General features: G+C 53.9%; 1 protein-coding gene across 1 annotated transcript in view; it reads left to right on the top strand.

The window, feature by feature from the left end:
- The first annotated feature begins 242 nt into the window (after positions 1-242).
- MLLT1 (myeloid/lymphoid or mixed-lineage leukemia (trithorax homolog, Drosophila); translocated to, 1) overlaps positions 243-18,344 on the top strand; it is a 68,788-nt gene continuing 50,686 nt past the window's right edge. Inside the window, exons 1-5 of the mRNA XM_011943624.1 lie at positions 243-330; positions 665-816; positions 1,834-1,932; positions 5,917-6,097; positions 17,531-17,613. Of these exons, the coding sequence (XP_011799014.1) occupies positions 243-330; positions 665-816; positions 1,834-1,932; positions 5,917-6,097; positions 17,531-17,613 (603 nt within the window). The remainder of the gene's footprint in view (positions 331-664; positions 817-1,833; positions 1,933-5,916; positions 6,098-17,530; positions 17,614-18,344) is intronic.

Genomic DNA, 18,344 nt, shown 5'->3' with positions numbered 1-18,344 from the left:
GGCCGGGGGAGGGGACTGGGACGTGACAAGGATAAGGCTGAGCAGATGCCGAAGAGATTGGGAAAGGGCCTGAGAGCAGGTCACGGGGCCTGGGGCTGCCTAGGGAGCTGGGAGGTGGTGTCAGCATCTGGGCGGTCACGTTCTTTAAAAGGACCAGAGAGCACCCCCACACTTGAATTGCTGCTTGCTGGTCCTGCACATGCTCTCCGGGGTTTGGATTTGAGAGCAGCTGCCTCGCAACGATGTTCTTCAGCAGGGAAAGTTTGTCTCTGATGCCAGGGACCCATTTCACAGATGCGGAAATGCAGTCTCAGGAAGTCCTACCAGCAGGCAAGGCTGAGTAGAGTCTTCCTCTTGCAACTCGGCTGGTTCCCCAAACCTGCCCGAAAAGCTCCGAATTACCCAGGTCACTGGCTGAGGTGTGACAGATTTCCCGCCTGCTCCCAGCTCTGAAGCTTCTCCCTGGAAAGCTGACCTGCCAGTATTTTTGTCCTAAAGTGATTGTACTGTGAAGCAGTTGAGGGCAGGGACCAGAGTCCCGTTTCCCTTTATGCCCGTTGTGGTTCGTCACAGGAGGTTTTGCACTGAGCTTTGCCAGCTGCTGGTTAAATACAAGTAACGGAATCAGTCCGTTTGCAGCCAGGCCCACCTGGTCTGGTGACAGATGCTTTTATTGGGGTTGTACGCATTCAGAAAGTCCACCAAGGCTCCTCCCGCTCCCCGCTGGAGAACCTGGGAGATACCTGGTACACTGTCTACACATCTTTGGGCCCCTGGTTTGTACACAGTCTGGCCCAGGCCTCCGTTGACAGTGTGGTCAGAGAGTCAGTCTTACCAGGAACCTGCAGGCCCTCTAAAGGGGAATTTGCATTTCCAGGTGGTCTGCACACCTCTCTTAGAGAGTTTCCAGAGAGAAATTCATTGAGTGCCGTCTCATCGCTTTGTCATTGTGCCTTGGATCAGAGGGACTAGGACAGATGCAGCCAGAAGAAGGGTGGAGGTGCTGGCCCCCAGCCCCAGTGTGCCAGCAGTCAGGGGACCAGGGCCCCATGTACCTGTCAGTGAGAGGCCCCTGCCCTCTGGGTGGGCAGCTCTCCGCTTCAGAGGACTGTCACAGAGGGGTACCCATCTTTCCTGGTCTCTCTCACATTCGAACTCAGTGGTTACCACTGAGGGCCCCCCACTGGACCTGGCGGGAGAAGGTTCCGCAGGGTGTTTTATTGGGTCTCCGTGGGATTGCCCGAACCTCGTCACCTCTTCCTGTGTGTGCGTGTGTGGCTCACACACATGCACGTGCTCAGCCCAGGAGGACCTCAAAACCAATTCAGGCTGAAAGGGGAAAAGACGCCTCAGTGTTCTCCCCTCCTGCGGGGGGCGGGGGTGATCATTGCCTACGAGGGAATTAGATGCAGTAGCCAAACTCCAGGCGTCATGACACCACTGGGCGAAGGGCAGGTTCCCGGAGGAAGGGCATCTATTGAGAATTCCCACCACAAGACCAGGGAAACCTTCAGATAAACTGGTTGTTGAAGGCCTGTCTTCAGGGCTTGCAGGAAGTGCGTGCGGTGCACGGGCTGAAGGAATTGTGTGAAGCTGTTGGAACCTGGCTGGCTCGGGGCTCTTTGCCCGGCGAGGGCCGCTGCAGCCCCACACCTGGGGAGATGCACACGCTGCACTGAGAAAGCCGCAGGGAAGCTGCCCTCCAGGGGCTGTTTGCCTGGTTTGCCCGATTTGGGATTTGGGCCCTTTGGTTCCACGTGCCCTCTGCCAGCTGGCCTGGAGAGAAGGCAGTGTCCCAGCTGAGGCCCTCTGCCCAAGCCTAACTGTCCCCAGATGGCCCTTGGAGCGCTCGTGCCCATCCCTCCGTCCGCTGTCTTTGAGGTGATTTCCCAGCAGTGCGATGGACAGCTCTTTCCGGGACAGTACTGGAAGGTTCCCCTTTATCCAGGGCTTTTGTTGGGGAGTGGGTGTCAGGGTGATCCCAGAGGTGCAGGGAAGTGGAACTCCTCGAGACCAAAGCGCCCCGGCTCGTTTCCAGCCATCCAGTCCAGAGGTTCCAAAAAAGTGGCCTTCCAGCAGCAGGCATTCCTGGTGCCTTGAAGGAACTTGCTGGGATAAAGTTGGGGGAGAGCTACCGACCAATCAGATGCATTCATTCTAAGACGTTCTAGAGAGCCTGTCAGTTAACCTCTGCAGCCAGGCACCCTTCCTAGAGAGACAGCTAATTGATTAGCTTCAATTCTTTGGTCCTAATGGCCAGGGAAAGAGTCCAGGTGGCGTGGGGGAAGGGGGGTGGTTACCCTTGGCTGTGGAATTGGCTTAGCTGTGCTAATAAATTATCATGACCTGACAAGTCAAAGGCGTTGGCCGGGGCTCCGCTCCTTGCCTCCCGTTGACGTGGCCGGAGCGTCTTACTGAATCCGTGATTCCTTTTTTACTACAGCAGCAGAGACTCTGTGTTATCCCACCCTTCCGGGGGTGCCCCCCTCAGTGCTCCACAGTCCCCTGGGTGCAGCAGGCCAGGCCCCCGAACTTTGCATCTGTTGGCTGAGTCTGGGGTGTACCCTTAACCATGGGTGTTGAGGCTCAAGTTGGCGCCAGCCCCCAGGGCATCGATGTCGCCCGGGCAGCGCTTTGGGCCTGGCCTGCCGGCTGCGAAGATTACCCATCGCTGCCTCGGAACCTTCCTGTTTACTTTGGCCACCGCGGCGGAGTTCTGGTGCTTCCATCCTCCCCCTCTCCAGTGGAACCGCGGTCTTTCACTCTTTCACAATAACTGCTCTGCCGCCTGCGTGCCCTGAGTAGGAACTCCCTGTCATCAAAAATGCCGGGAAGTCGGCCGAGGTCTGAGTGGCCGGGTCAGTGAATAAGTGATTCCGAGGAGACGCTGTCATTGTGTGGGAGTCAGCTCCACAGAAGCAGGGGTCATTCTCCCACATCCTGGTGCTGTTCCCATGATGTATATGTAGGTTTAGTTTTCACCTGTAATGCTCCCAGCGGGACAGGGGTTGCCTTCCTGTTTTCTAGAGAAAAAGGCAGAGGCCCACGCGTGTAAGCGTAGAGGGTGATCACAGCCGATTGGGGCTAATGTCAGTGTTGTTTTGGGTTTGTTGGAATGCCGTGCTGTTCAGATAGACGCTTGCGCTTGGCCTGAGTATTGCTGTGCCGACGCTCAGCCCTCACCTCGTGTGTTTGGTGGGGGTACTTTTACCTAAGATCCTCATGAATCCACAGCTCCGGGGTTTATGAGAGTGCCTGGTCTTCCATCCATCCCCACTTTCTTCCCACACTGAGGTTGTCGATGTCGATGTCCCTGCTGCCCGGATCTTGGAGTCACCTGAATGTCCTCCACCCTCGGGTCCTGTCAGTTCTCTGGCTTCAGGCTGTGTTCACCCCTTTTTCCAGCCACTCCCTCTGGTTGCCTCCTCATGGGCTTGAGTTGCCGTTAGTTTGCCATTTGTCCTTTTCTGCCTGCACCCCAGGCGGTACACAGAGGGCCGGGGGTCTTTGACTCTGAGCCCGTTTCCCGTGTCCATCATCCACTTACCACGGGTTATTTCTTTTGTGTCCGACCTGGACACTCTGGCCCGATCCCAGGCACCCCCTGCAGTGTGCCTGGTCCCTAGGGAGTCCCCACCCTCTTTTCCCAGGGAACTCCAGAGGGATAATCATCCTGAGCCAAGGGAAGCCCCTCTGCCCCATTTCTTTTTAAAAATTAATTTTTAGTTGACAAAAATTGTGTATTTATATCATGTACATTTTAATTTACTTTTTAAGTTGCCAAATACAAATTGCATACCTCTGCCTCATTTCTTATACCTAACTTGCTGTGCGCACAGAGCCCTCAGCCCCTCCGGCCAGTTCTTCCACACTCTGGAACTGGCCTGTCCTTATCTGCCACCGTGGCCCTGCCCTCTCCGAGAGCGGCATTCAGAACTCCCTGACCTGAGAGGCTCTCTGGTTTAATTAATCCAGCATCGTCCAGGCCTCCTGTCCCGTGGTTTCAAGATAGAGGCTAAGAGGACGAACGAGACGTAGTCCCTGCTCTCAGAGAGTTCACAGGGGCCCTGGGGGCTGCCGTCAACCACCCAGGAGTGGGGGGTGGGATGAATGGGCTCCCGTGGAGCTGCCCAGGACTCAGGGTTGCTCTCCAGTGTGGCTACCAGAAAGGGCCCTGGAAGGAGGGCGGGCGGTGTGTGAGCCAGGACTCAAGATGAGTAGGGTTTTGAAACGAGCTTAGGGCACCCAGGCTGCGGCACTAGAAGAGTTGAAGAGAGATAGGGGTGGATGTTCCTGGTGTGTCTGGGGCTGGCTGTAGGATTGAGCTGGAATGCGTGCGTTTCCTGCATTTCCTCAGTTCCGGGACTCTGAGATACCAAGACAGTGCCACCAACTCAGGCGCAGCTTCTGTGTGTGTGCACGTGTGCTCCTGTGGGTGCAGGCTGGACTCTGACTTCAAAAGGGTTAGGATGTGAAAAGAGACGAGTGTCTCAGACTCGAGGAAATACACGCATGGAAGATGTACACGGGGCTCGGGCTTCCTACCGAGGAAGTGACAAGCCTTGGAAAGCTTTAACATGGCGGGCGGGGGTGGGGGCGATAGGATCTGCCTGCCCCAGCGGCTCCAATCGTGACAACTGAGATCTCAGAGAGGGGGATGGAGAGGGAGGGAGGCCGGCCAGGCGCCGGGGCACTCAGCCAGGTGGCGGGGTCTGAACGGGGTCTCGGAATGCCAAAGAATAGACAGGTACCGGAGGGATTGCAGCCACTGGGACACACCTGGCCAGTTGCCGAGCGATGGCGTGGAAAGGTGCAGATGGGAGCTGTCTGGTCTGGGGCCCGGGAGGGCGGCTCTGTCGGGCGAGGGCGTGGGACTCAGGCCATGGTCTGGCTGTCTCCTGGCTATCTCAGCACTTAGAAGCAAGTGTGTACTTGGCCGCAGCTTTATTTTGTAACATTCTTGTATTTGATAGTAGGTGTCAGGGCCGTATCTGAAAAGTCCAGGGAGGTTTTTACAAAGCAGGGTGGATGTTTACTGTAGGTTCCCTGTTGGTGGTTTTGGCCAACCTAGGTGTGAAGAGTGCTTTGAAGGCATGTGGCTTTGTGTTCAGTAGCGTGGAACTGGCCTGAGCTGCCTTGTATTTCAGACCTAAGTGTCAGATATGACATTCGCTTGGCGGAGGGGCTGGGCTGCCCAGGCCAAGGGTCCACCTGGGACCAATCACCAGGGGGCCGCAGGCTGGCCTCTGCCTTCTCCTCGGGAACCTCCCATTCTGCTCTTGAAACTGAAAGCCAGTGTTGTAGCTCATGACTTAGGGGAAGGAGAGGGGCCTCCGGGAGGCGCTGTGATGCGTGCGTGGGAATGAAAATGCTGGTGTCAACAAGCTTAGGTGGCAGAGACACTGACAGCCATCAGCAAGATGACTTTTGATAATGCAAGTGCTGGGAAGAGCATCCTCTATGATAAAGAGTGATGGGAGCGGTGGTGGATGCTTTCGGATCGGTGGTCAGGGGAGGCTTCCCTGCAGAGGCGCGGTCCAGCTGAGAGCCCAGTGACAAGAGGCGCCAGCGTGGAAAGTCTCAGGAGCAGAGCATCCTAGGCCAGTGCGGTGGCCCCGAGGCAGGAGTGAGCTGGGCTGAGCTGGGGACTGGTGAGGAGGCTGTGCGGGTGGAATTGAGGATGAGGGGGTGGATGGGAGGAGACGCAGGGCCTGCGTGGGAGTACGGAGGGGAGAAGGCACGGGGCGTCCGCGGCAAGGGGCTGGCACGCTGGGAAGCTGTCTGTGTGCTCCTCACTGGTTTGAGAGCGTAGAGCACTGCTGGAGGTCTTTATCGAAAGTTCTCTGTGGGTGAGGGGATGGTCCCCTGCTTGGAGCCGTGTGCTGACCTGGTCTCCTCACCTCTCTCTCCCTCCAGTGCACCGTCCAGGTGAGGTTAGAGCTGGGGCACCGTGCCCAACTGCGCAAGAAGCCCACCACGGAGGGGTTCACTCACGACTGGATGGTGTTTGTGCGCGGCCCCGAGCAATGTGACATCCAGCACTTCGTGGAGAAGGTGGTCTTCTGGCTGCATGACAGCTTCCCCAAGCCCAGACGCGGTGAGTGGCCCCAAGCCCTGAGTGCCCACAGCACGGACCCGTCTGACTTCACTCCTCCCACGGCCAGGCTCCACCCCTCCCTCAGGAGCAGCAGGGCCCCCCAACCGTGAGGTTCCGTCCCTCGGCGTGGGGGCATTGGAGCCGCGTCACCTCCAGCTGTTGAGTTAGTTGTAGGAAAAACTGAAGGAGGTGGTGGCGGTCTGTCGTGTTGTGATTTAGACCCGGGCTCTGGGAAGCAGCCAGGGAGCACAGCTAGGTGGGCACGGGTGGGAAAGGTGAAGTCAGCCAGCTGGTGAGTGATCAGAAAGTTGCCAGCTGGCCCTCTGTTTGCTTGGGGGTGCTCTGTGAAGAATTCCGAATATTTGGGGCAGACAGAATGCGGGAGCTCATGTCACCACTGTCTTTTCTCTTCCGTGTCTTCCTTCTCCCTTCAAGCCTCAGCCTGTCATTGGTTCAGCACCAGTGCCTCAGTCGTGTATTCTGTCACCTGTGGCGTGGGGGCCCTGGCCTTCCTGAGGGTGCAGTGTGACAGGGCAGAGGCAGGAACTCACCCAATTTATGATCAGGGAAGCCCTCCTGGGGAAGTGAGTCCCGGGGGAAGACTGTGGTGTGGAATTGGAGAGTGAGGTGGTGGTCTGGTGAGCGCCATCAGGGCTGGGGCCGCATCTGCTTTTCTTACTGCTGAGTCCCCAGTGTGAAGCCCGGGGCCTGGCACATCACAGGGGTTAGAGAAATACTTCTTGAGTGATGTGTTGATAAAGGAATGAGGGACTTGCTGTAGCGGAGCGCTTCAGGGTCAGGAGAGCCCTGGCTGGGCTGGTGACCCCTCTACCCTGCAATATGGGGGTCCTGGGAGCTCCAGGGGCCACAGGAGGTAAGCCGTGCACAAGTGTTGGTGTGCTTAGGTTGAAGCAAGAGCTTCCCTGGAGCCAGGACCCTGGCCCTGAGCCTGTGAGTGGTTTGCAGCCTAGTGGGGAATTGACGGGCGTTGACAGCAGTAGAAGCTTTTCATTCTGAAGGGACGCTCACCTCCGATTCCCTCAGCCTGCGGCTCCCCTTTGCCTCTGCATTTCTCCTTTCCTGAGTCTTCACCTTCTCCCCTTTTCCTTCCTCCCTCTTTAAGCCTCTTAGAGGATGGCCGCGGAGGCTCCTGACAGCGGCAGATATTTATAAAGCACTTCCTAATTGTGGGGACACGTGCCATCTATCGAGCACTTCCTGCCCAGCCCTTCGTGCGCAGGATCACGTTTTCTTCTCGCCACAGCCCTCTTGTGCAGACAGGGAGACGGGCCCAGGGGACAGGCTGCTGCCTGTGCTTACAGCAGGGTCGGCAGGCTGGCCCGTGGGCTGGGTCCGGCCACTGCCAGTGTGGCCTGTTTTTATTGGTGCACGGCCATGCCCGCTCGCGTGGGTGTCGCCTGTGGCTGCTTTCGCGCCACGTCGGCAGAGCAGAAGCCTGGCTGCCCCTCCTGCACCAGGCCCTCTTTCCTTTCTCTGGCGGCATCCACTCCGCTTCTCCTTCACCAACCCCCTTCCCCACTCCCCTTTTCTCTGTCCCCGGAGCACAGGGATGGGCCCTGGACGCTGATTTCCATCCACTTTGAGACTGTTGATTTCACCTTTGTTCCCCACCATGTTGACACAGCACCTTCTCCAAGCTCCAGGTACCTGGAAGATGGGGTGATGAGTGGGGCTCACTTTCAAGGGTTCGTTTTTTGTTTTTTGTTTGTTTTTAAAGAGCTGGGGTCTCGCTCGCTCGCTGTGTTGCCCAGGCTGGACTTGAGCTCCTGGCAGGCGCATGCCACCATGCCAGGCTTCAGTGTCAGTTTGTAGGCAGCCTTTAAATTAGTAACTGAGAGCCCTGTTTGTTGTAGTCTGTCTGTGGGGCCTGGAGACAGATAGCAGCCCCATCAAATGTATCAGAAAGTAAATTCCCAGCTCACACTCTGTTGCATTGAATAAAACTTGAGAGAGGGAGTGAACCTCTTAAAGCACTCCAGCCTCTGGAATGATACTTGAGGTACTTAAAAAGTATCTTTTACTTCCGAGGCGGCTTACATTATCACAAATCAAACTGGGCAGAAACATGTAAGGTACAAAGTTGCTGTTCCTGGCCTCCTTAGTCCTCCCTCCCCGGGGGCCATCTTCCTAGCCCTCTCTGGACTGTCTTAACAGCAGCTCATTTGCTTCTTATTTCTTGAAAATGTAGACAATACTTACTGATTGAAGAGTTAGAATTTATCCCAAAGTACCCCTTTTACCCACTGTCTTCTCTAAGTTTTTAATAGTCCAGTGACTCGCTTTTGCGTTGGTCGTCTTTGTGACTCTGAATGATGATGTGAGCCTGTTTACCTTTGGGATCCTTCACAGAAGAGTCCCACGTCACCCTTTTTAGGGAGTCCTCTGGCTGCCTGGGCTAACTCGCAGTTTCTTTGCCCAATACACCCACACAGCCATATGCTTCTTAGCCTTTTTTTTCTGCTTTGGTTTTCTCCTTAGCACCATCTTAACATCTTGTACATATTACTTCCTTATCATGTCCATCCCTCTCCCCACCCCAAGTAAGAGGTTTCTGTCAGTTTTGTTTGCTGCTACATGCTCGGTGCCTGCAGGGATACAGTAGGTGCTTACTAAGTGTTTGATGACTGAATGGACCCTTGTCCCTGATCAGCTTTTGTTAGTGTTTTCTGACTCTCCACTGAGGAAGGCAAGGCCACCAGTACCCGGTCTTTTTTTGACCCTGCTGCACCCCTCCTTTTGAGGCTACACTGGATGTTGTTGAGCTTGTTGATGAAGACCGAGACCTTCACTCCCCGGTTATAGATTGACTGGAAGAGTTGGGAACTAGCAGTAGGCAGCGTTGACATGTTTGACGCTGCCACTGTCAGGCTGGTTGGGACGGCAGAACTTCATTCGGCCTCTGTTTTCCGTTTCCCGAACTCTGGGCCACTCCAGGGAGGAGGCTCCAAGTCAGGTCCATGGCAGACGGGTTCTTTTTGGTCATTTTTGGTTAAAATTTGGCCCTATTTTAGCTTGCTTCACATTTGGTCTGTGACTTTTGGAATCCCCCCTTACTTCTCCTTTTTGTGTTGTGTCTTTATCAATACCTTCATTTTCCCCCATTCTCTCAATCATTTCATTTATTCTATGGCTTTTTTTTTTTTTTTTTTTTTTTTTAATTTTTTGGCTGGGCACGGTGGCTCGTGCGTGTAATCCCAGCACTTTGGGAGGCCGAGACGGGTGGATCACCTGAGGTCAAGAGTTCAAGATCAGCCTGGCCAATATGCTGAAACTCTGTCTCTACTAAAAATACAAAAAAATTAGCTGGCTGTGGTGGCTCATGCCTGTAGTCCCAGCTACTTAGGAGGCTGAGGCAGCAGAATCGCTTGAACCCGGGATGCGGAGGTTGCAGTGAGCCGAGATCATGCCAGTGCACTCCAGCCTGGGTGACAGAGCGAACTATGTCTCAAAAAAAAAAAAATTCTTTTAGAGATGGGATGTCGCTATGTTGTTGCCCAGACTGGACTCCAACTCCTTGGGCTCAAGCAGGCCTCCCACCTCTGATGCAGGAGTAGCTGGGATTACAGGTGTGAGCTGCCTCACCTGGCTTTCTGGCTTGTTTGTTTTGTGAAGTCCTCTGAGTGTTTCATGCTGGTTCTCTGTGCCTTCCTTCTCTGATTACAGTGGACTGTTCTCCAGCCACCCCTTTAGCCACCACCCTGGGCCTTTTCTTTCATGTCCTTCTGAGGTGGTTTGTTTATTGGCCTATGTTTTGGTTTATTTTCTCGTTTTGGTAGAGCAGTTTCTCAAGTAATATCCCAAGAGATTAATTACTTAAGACATTTCTGGCCAGGCTCGGTGGCTTACGCCTGTAATCCCAGAACTTTGGGAGGCCGAGGCAGGTGGATCACCTGAGGTTAGGAGTTCAAGACCAGTCTAGCCAACATGGCGAAACCCCATCTCTACTGAAATTACAAAAATTTAGCCAGGGGCGGTGGGGGGCGCCTGTAATCGCAGCTACTCGGGAGGCTGAAGCAGTAAAATCGCTTGAACCTGGGAGGCGGAGGTTTCAGTGAGCCGAGATCGTGCCACTGCACTCCAGCCTGGGTGACAGAGAAAAACTCTGTCTCAAAAAAAAAAAAAGACAGACAGACATGTGGGCAGTAAACCCTTTGAGTCCTAGCATGTTTGAAAATGCCATTATTATCTTCTCACAGTGGAATGGTTGGTTGGGTGTAATTTTGTGGTTTGCGAATTACAGGTCGAGAATCCCTAAGCTGAAAATCCGAAATCCAAAACTTTTTTTTTTTTGGAAACAGAATCTCGCTCTGCCACCCACCCAGACTGGAGTGCAGTGTTGCGATCACAGCTCGCTGCATCCTCAACCTTTGGGCTCAAGCAGTCCTCCTGCCTCAACCTCCCAAGTAGCTGAGACTACTGGCCCACCACCATGCCCAGCTTTTTTATTTTTTGTAGAGACAGGATTTCACCATGTTCCCCAGGTTGGTCTTGGACTCTTGGGCTTAAAATCTTCCCGCCTCGGCCTCCCAAAATGCTGGGATTACAGTCATGAGCCACCATGCCCGGCTCAAGATCCAAAACTTTTTTTGAAACGGAGTCTCACTCTGTCGTCCAGGCTGGAGTGCAGTGGCGCATTCTTGGCTCACTGCAACCTCCACTTCCCAGGTTCAAGTGATTCTCCTGCCTCAGCCTCCTGAGTAGCTAGGACTACAAGCCCCCACCAACATGCCTGGCTAATTTTTGTATTTTTAAGGGAGACGGGGTTTCACCATGTAGGTCAGGATGATCTCAATCTGTTGACCTCACGATCCGCCCGCTGCGGCCTCCCAAAGTGCTGGGATTACAGGCGTGAGCCACCGCGCCTGGCCAAGATCCAAAACTTTTGTTGTTGTTGTTGAGACGGAGTTTCGCTCTTGTTGCCCAGGCCGGAGTGCAATGGCGCTATCTTGGCTCACCACAACCCCTGCCTCCCAGGTTCAAGCGATTCTCCTGCCTCAGCCTCCTGAGTAGCTGGGATTACAGGCATGTACAACCTTGCCTGGCTAATTTTGTATTTTTATTAGGGATGGGGTTTCTCCATGTTGGTCAGGCTGGTCTTGAACCCCTAACTTCAGGTGATGCACACCCCTCGGCCTCCCAAAGTGCTGGGATTACAGGCGGGAGCCACCGCACCCGGTCAATTCAAAATTTTTTGAGTGCTGACATGATGCTTAGAAAGTGCTTACTGGAGCATTTTGGATTTCGGATTTTCAGGTTAGGGATGCTGAACCAGTGGAATGTGAATATTCCAAAGTCTGAAAAATCCCAAATTCACAACACTCCTGCTCCCAAATGTTTTGGGAGCACATATCACTTAGCGCTGTGAAGGCGTTGTGTTAGTATCTTCTGGAAAGTCTGATGCCATTTGGTCCTCATCCCATTACACGTGACCTGTTTTTTCTGTGGAAACATTTAGGATGTTTTTAGGACGTTTGCTTTATGATATCATTTTTTTTTTTTTTTTTGCTACTGTTCACTATGTTTTGTGACATTTGAGTGTCCTTCATTTTAGCTCTGAAAGTTTCCTTCTATTTATTTGACAGTTTACTTCCATCTGTTTATTTCCTCTCTTTTCTTCTTTTTGGGATCCTCATTTTATTTCTTGTTTTCTTTTTTCCTTTTTTTAAACTGAGTCTTGCTCAGTCACCTGGAGGGCAGTGGCGCTGTCTTGGCTCATGGCAACCTCAGCTGCCCAGGCGCAAGTGATTCTCGTGCCTCAGCCTCCCGAGTAGCTGGGGTGACAGGTGCGCACCACCACGCCTGGCTAATTTTTTGTATTTTTAGTAGAGAATGTTGTCCAGGTTGGCCTTGAACTCCTGGTGTCAAGTAATCCTCCCACCTCAGCCTCCCAGAGTGCCTGGGATTACGGGTGTGAGCTGTGGTGCCTGGCTGTCATTTTCCCTCTTAGAAATATCTTATTTTTTTTGTTGGAAGTATATCTCCTTGAATCTGAGGACACTGACTCTCGGTTTTTTTTTTTTTTTTTTTTTTTACTTTCTTTTTGTCAAGCTCTCTGGGGTCTCCAAATTATTTGTTTCCTCGGGCTCTTTCCTCCTGGTGGGAGCTCCTGAGCGTTCTGTGCTGGGAGGGTGGGTTCCGCTCATCCACAGACCTGAAGGCTCACAGGCCTCCTGATTTCCTAACGAGTAAGGCCTTCCTTGGGGTCTGGTTTCCACACGGCAAGCTTCAGCTTCCCCCAGATCGCTGGCTCCTTGAGACACGGAGTCATCTCAATTTTCCCAGAGGGAAACCTGAAACTTCCTGGGCGGGGGGAGGGCGCGGGGAGGGCGATGGGCAGGAAAGAGGATGGGCAGGAGGGAGGGATTCCAGGGCTCCTGTCCCCAGCACAGCCTTTCAGTTTGCCCTTTTGTTTTTTTTAATAACCGCTTTATGGAGATAACATTTACACATCATAAAATTCATTCCTGTGATGTGTACAGTTAGCGTTTTCAGTATATTCACATAGTTGTGCGGCCATGACCACTGATTCCATCACCACTGTCTAATTCCAAAACACTGCTATCACCCCAGGAAGAAGCCCAGGCCCTCACTCCCTTGCTCCCACCCTCCTCCCCCACCGTGCTCCCTTTCCCTCTCCCAGCTTTCATCCTCACTCCTTCCCTCTGCTCAGCCAGTCCAGGACCTTCAGCCTTCTGGCACCAGTGGCTGTCCCTGCCCTACGGCACCCCCATAGCAGACTCTGAGCCGTCGCCTCCTCATCCTGCCCCTTGCCCAGCGTGTCCTCGTCTGACTTCTGCCTTCCAGAAACTCGCAGGTGGCTCAAATCCCTTCCCTCCTGCCTTCACTCTCACGGCCTTATTCCTGTCCTCTTGATTCCTGTGGGCTCTGAGGCGGGAGAGTGGGCCGGTGCGTCTCCCTGGTCTCCCCAGTTGGACTGAAGACTGTCCCCGGCGCTTGGCTGACTGCCGTCCCTCTTGGCACTGTCTGGGGGGATAGAAGTTCTCCAGGTTTGGAGTACCCGTCACAGGACAGGATTCCTTCCTTGAAGGGGTGGGGACCATGAGATAAGATGTGACAGTAGATTTGGGAAGCATGTGACCTGGAAGTCAGAGGCCGAGGGACATGGGGTCTGTTTCTTGAAGGAGGTGGCCCTGCTGTGGGCCTTTGTGGCTGGGTGGGATTCAGACTATGGGTGGGTGGGGAGAGGACGGGGCATGGGTGGAGTCTGAGAGCAAATCCCAGGCCACTGCCCATGCCCGCGCCTCCTCTGCTGGGAACAGGCCACCCTTCCTCTGTTCTGCCTCCACTTTCCTTCCCAGATTCAGAGTCAGTTTTCAGATGCGTGGCCCCATACTGCACTTTATTTATTTATTAATTTTTTTAACGGAGTCTCACTCCATTACCCAGACTGGAGTGCAGTGGTGCAATCTTTGCTTACTGCAACCTCTGCCTCCCGGGTTCAAGCGATTATCCTGCCTCAGCTTCCCGAGTAGCTGGGATCACAGGCATGCATCACCATGCCCAGCTAATTTTTGTGTTTTTATTAGAGACGGGCTTTCATCATGTTGACCAGGCTGGTCTCGAACTGGCCTCAAGTGATCCACTTGCCTCAGCCTCCCAAAGTGCTGGGATTACAGGCGTGAGCCACTGCGCCTGGCCCCCTGCTACACTTTAGACCAGCTTGGCAGTGTTTAAGGGATATGAGATGCTTCCAAAAGGAAGTGTTAGGTTCCATTTCAGGCCCTGGGGATGTCACACTCAGTGAGATGGAGCTTGTCGTCTAGAGGTGGGGATGGAGGGAGACAGGCAAAGTGAGCACAGAAGTCTTGCGGTTGAGGGGTACAGGACACACACCGGGGAGCCTGTGGGAGCTCAGAGCAGGGCTCCCGGAGGAAGTGAGCTGGGGATTCGAGAGGCTCAGTGTGGCTGGATCGTGGGATCTGGTGCTGGGCTGCGCAGAGCTGAGGCGGAAGGCACCTTGCAGGTTGTGTAGGACGGTGGGGAGCCCTCCCTCCGTGGGCGCAGTCGGGTTTGCAGTCAGGAGTGATCATTCCCAGTGCAGAAGGTGCCTAGGAAGGAGCCTGAGGCTGGATGAGAAAGGCATGGCACCGGGGCAGGGCCGAATTCCAGAGGGGCTTTGGGGTGGACTTGATAGCACTTGGCCTCAGGTGAGCCTCCGGAGAGGATTGCAGCGGACCGGGGTCTAGGGCCAGTGGTGGGCAGCTGGGTCCTGAGTGGCGAGTTGCAGGAGAAGGTGGCGGGGGGATTGGTGTGTGCAGGGGGGTTGGTGTGGGGTGGGCCTCATCATTGGAGGTCCCCTGTCCAGCATCCTGGCAGGATGTCAGAGGAGCGGGAAGGAGAGTGGAATGAACACTGGGGTGCAGGCGCCCGGGCTGGCCTCCCTCAGGCTACAGGTGCTCCCTGTAGAGCCGGAGTGCCCTGCAGGGGGGGGCTGCTCCTCACCACGGGGCGAGTGTTGGTCTGAGGGCGATGACTCCCCCGGGAGTAAGCACTGAAGGCCAGGGGCATCTTCTTTTTTTTTTTTTTTTTTTTTTTGAGATGGAGTCTCGCTCTGTTGCCCAGGCTGGAGTGCAGTGGTGCGATCTCGGCTCACTGCAGTCTTTGCCTCCCGGATTCAAGCGATTCTCCTGTCTCAGCCTCCTCAGTAACTGGGATTACAGCTGTGCATCACCACATCTGGCTAATTTTTCTATTTTTAGTAGAGACGGGGTGTCACCATGTCAGTCAGGCTGGTTTGGAACTCCTGACCTCGTGATTCGCCCGCCTCGGCCTCTCAAAGTGTTGAGATTATAGGCATGAGCCACCCGGCCAGTCAGGGGCATCTTCTTGGTCTCTTTGATCATCCCAGCCTCAGACTCTATCTGACACAGACAGTGGTGGCGTGAATGAGTGAATGGAGTGGATGTCGTCTCTACTGTTGTTTGGGAGTGTGTTTTTGATTCGTGTGCAGACTCTGATGTCAGGCAGTGGTGTTCAGAGCTCCCAGCAGGGCAGCCAGGGCTACCGTTGGTCTCTGGGGAGGCTGTGCCCACCTCGGTCCAGTTGAGCAAGCCTTGCACAGACGTGGCATGTATGCAGGGGCCCTGTTCAAGGCTGTCCAGTCAGCCCTGTCTTCAAGGTTCTCAGGTCATCACGCCAAACCTACCCTACTGATAGATGTTGTTTGCTGGATTCAAGCAATTCTCCTGCCTCCGCCTGGGTGATAAACTACAGATGATCACCCGCCTCGGCCTCCCAAAGTTCTGGGATTACAGACGTGAGCTACCATGCCCAGCCAGTTTTCTAGCAATTTCTGACCCACTTAAGAATTACCTTACTAGTGCAAATATGTGTGTATGAAGATTTTTACCAATGAGCATTATGCTAAGTGAAAGAAGCCAGACTGACTGGGCACAGTTACTGGGGAGGCTGAGGCAGGAGAATCGCTTGAACCCAGGAGATGAAGGTTGCAGTGAGCCGAGATCGTACCATCGTACTCCAGCCAGGGTGAGAGCGAGACTCCGTCTCAGAAAAACAAGCAAGCAAACAAAGAAAGCCAGACCCAGAAGACAGAGACTGCATGATCGCACACACATCCAGCAGTTAAAACAGTCACACTCAGAGAAGCCGAGAGTAGGAGGGTGGCTGCCAGGGGCTGGGGGATGGGGAGGTGATGGTCAGAAGGTACCGTTGTTCAGTTTTGCAAGGTAAGTTCTTCATCTGCTGTATAGCAGAGTCCCGATAGCTGACAATACTGTAGCATACACTGAAATTGCTAAGAGGGCAACTAAATGGTCTTCAAAGACAAAAACAGTGAGAGAGAGCAGAAGGAAACTTTGGGAGGTGATGGATATGTTCACGGCCTTGGTGGTGGTGATGGTTTCACAGATGTACACACGTCCCCAAACTCATCTAGAGGTGGGCATTAAATATATGCAGCTTCTTAACCTGTCAACCAGACCTCAGTAAAGTGGGGAAAAAACCGACACACAGTGGCCAGGATTTTTTCCTGTCTCCCAGGCGTAGTTGCATCTGGAGGGGGAAGCGAGGGACGCGGGATTTGATCTCTACGGCTCTAGATTTTTTCTTAAAGTGAGAAGACACTGCTTCCATGGTGCTTTCCTAGTAACAACATACGGGTCAAAACATTGATGGTTTATTCTGGGGGATGAGATTATAGGAGATTATGTTACATATATTTTGTTGTTTGTTCATTTCAGTTTTTTTTTGTTTTGTTTTTGAGACATGGTCTTGCTCTGTCACCCAAGCTGGCGTGCAGTGGCACAATCATACCTCCTGGATCAAGCGATCCTCCCGCCTCAGCCCCCCGAGTAGTCCCTGAGACCACAGGCACACGCCACCATGCCTGGCTAATTTCTTAGAGACAGGGTCTCACTGTGTTGCCCAGGATGGCCTCAAACCCCGGGGTTCAAGTGATTCTCCTGCCTCAGCTTCTTAGAGTGCTGGGATTACAAGCATGAGGCACTAAGTCTAGTTTTTGTTTGCTTGTTTGTTTTGGAAACGTAGTCTCACTCTGTCACCCAGGCTGGAGTGTAGTGGTGCAATCTTGGCTCACTGCAGCCTCTGCCTCCTGGGTTCAAGTGATTCTCCTGATTCAGCCTCCCATGTAGCTGGGATTACAGGTGCCTACCACCACGCCTGGCTAATTTTTGTATTTTTAGTGGAGACAGGATTTCACCATGTTGACCAGGCTGGTGTCGAACTCCTGACCTCAAGTGATCTGCCCGCCTCAGCCTCCCAAAGTGCTGGGATTATAGGTGTGAGCCACTATGTCCAGCCCTTTTTTTTTTTTTTAATCTTTCTTAATCTCTGCGTTCAGTGGGGTTTTGTTCACGCCGCTTTGGAATGCTTTTATTAGGTGCTAAACTGGAACCCAGGAGGAGGGTCCCAGCCGCCTGGGGCTCCCCCGTCTCCCAGCGCATGCATCCGTGGCACAGCAGGTGCCCAGCCCCTGTGCTGGAGGTGGTGACAGTAGAGTGTATGGCCCTGCCTGCTGGGTTTCACGCCTCACCCAGGCCACACTTACCGACATCAACCTGAGTTGGTCAACTTGTGCAGCCTTCTCTGGCCTCAGCCTCCTCGTCCTCTGCAGAAGCAAGGGCTCCAGTGACAGGCTAATGTTCCCTCTCACTCTCTGCTGACCACACCGGTGGCCAAGTCTCTTTTCTCCTCCTCTTCCCTGCTGTTTTATGCCTAAGATCCCTTTGCTGTGGAAGTCAACCCTGTCACGGGGGCTCAACCGACTGAAAAGCTACCCCCTGCGAGGCCCCTGCGAGGCCAGCCAAGCCCCTGTGAGGAGGTGGTGGGGTTGAGGGGTGCAGTACTGCCGCTGGCGACCGGGCCTGAAACAGGCAGGAAGCTGACGGGTGTATTTCTTCCTTTTCTTTTTAGTGTGCAAGGAGCCCCCCTACAAAGTAGAGGAGTCGGGGTACGCTGGCTTCATCATGCCCATCGAGGTGCACTTCAAAAACAAGGTAGGATCCCTGAGGGGAGCAGGCAGGTTGCCTCTCTGTGGGGCCTCTGCTCCGGGTGCCACGGCAGTTCACAAAACAGGCCGGAGACCTGGCCGCTGCCCATGCACAGGCGTTCCAGTGAGGGCTGCGGGGAGTGCTGGTCGCCATCTCCATTCCCGGGGACATCAGGGGCCAGGACACAGGTGGGTTCGTGACAGCAGGTGGGCGTGCCTCTTGGTCTGCTTCTCTCGGGGAGCTGCTGGGCCACCTCCTGTCCAGTTGCCTAGAAAATGTGCCAGCAGTGACATCCCCTGTTAGGACAGCTTCCTCGACAGTCCTAGAGGGTTAATATCCGGGCCGTGTGTAGTGACTGAGATGGAGAAATAGCTTAAATATCTGATTACGGTCCGATTACGGTGCGTCTTCTAGGCAGAATCTTTGATGAGCTTCAGAATTAATGAAGCAAACTACATATATAAAACTTAAAGGAAAAAGGAGTTACCTCTATCCAGAATGATAGCGCGGGCCATCCGTGTCATCTGGGTGGTGGGAGTGCAGGGGGTTTTGTCTCCATTTTCTTTCATCTGTAGTTTTTCACCTTTTTTTTTTTTTTTGGCCTAATAATTCTAGCAACTCAGAGCATGCCGCTGCTCCTTGTCCCAGGCGTCACCACAGGGCCAGCGGTGACATTTCCTGGCTCGTGGCTTGTCGACCGCTGGCTGCTTTCCCACAAGTGCAGCTGGACTGGCATG

This window comes from Colobus angolensis, unplaced genomic scaffold (assembly GCF_000951035.1).
Source record: "Colobus angolensis palliatus isolate OR3802 unplaced genomic scaffold, Cang.pa_1.0 Scaffold22, whole genome shotgun sequence".
Lineage (NCBI taxonomy): Eukaryota > Metazoa > Chordata > Mammalia > Primates > Cercopithecidae > Colobus > Colobus angolensis.
The sequence above is the reverse complement of the archived record's forward strand: the minus strand, read 5'-3'. Positions and strand labels throughout refer to the sequence as shown.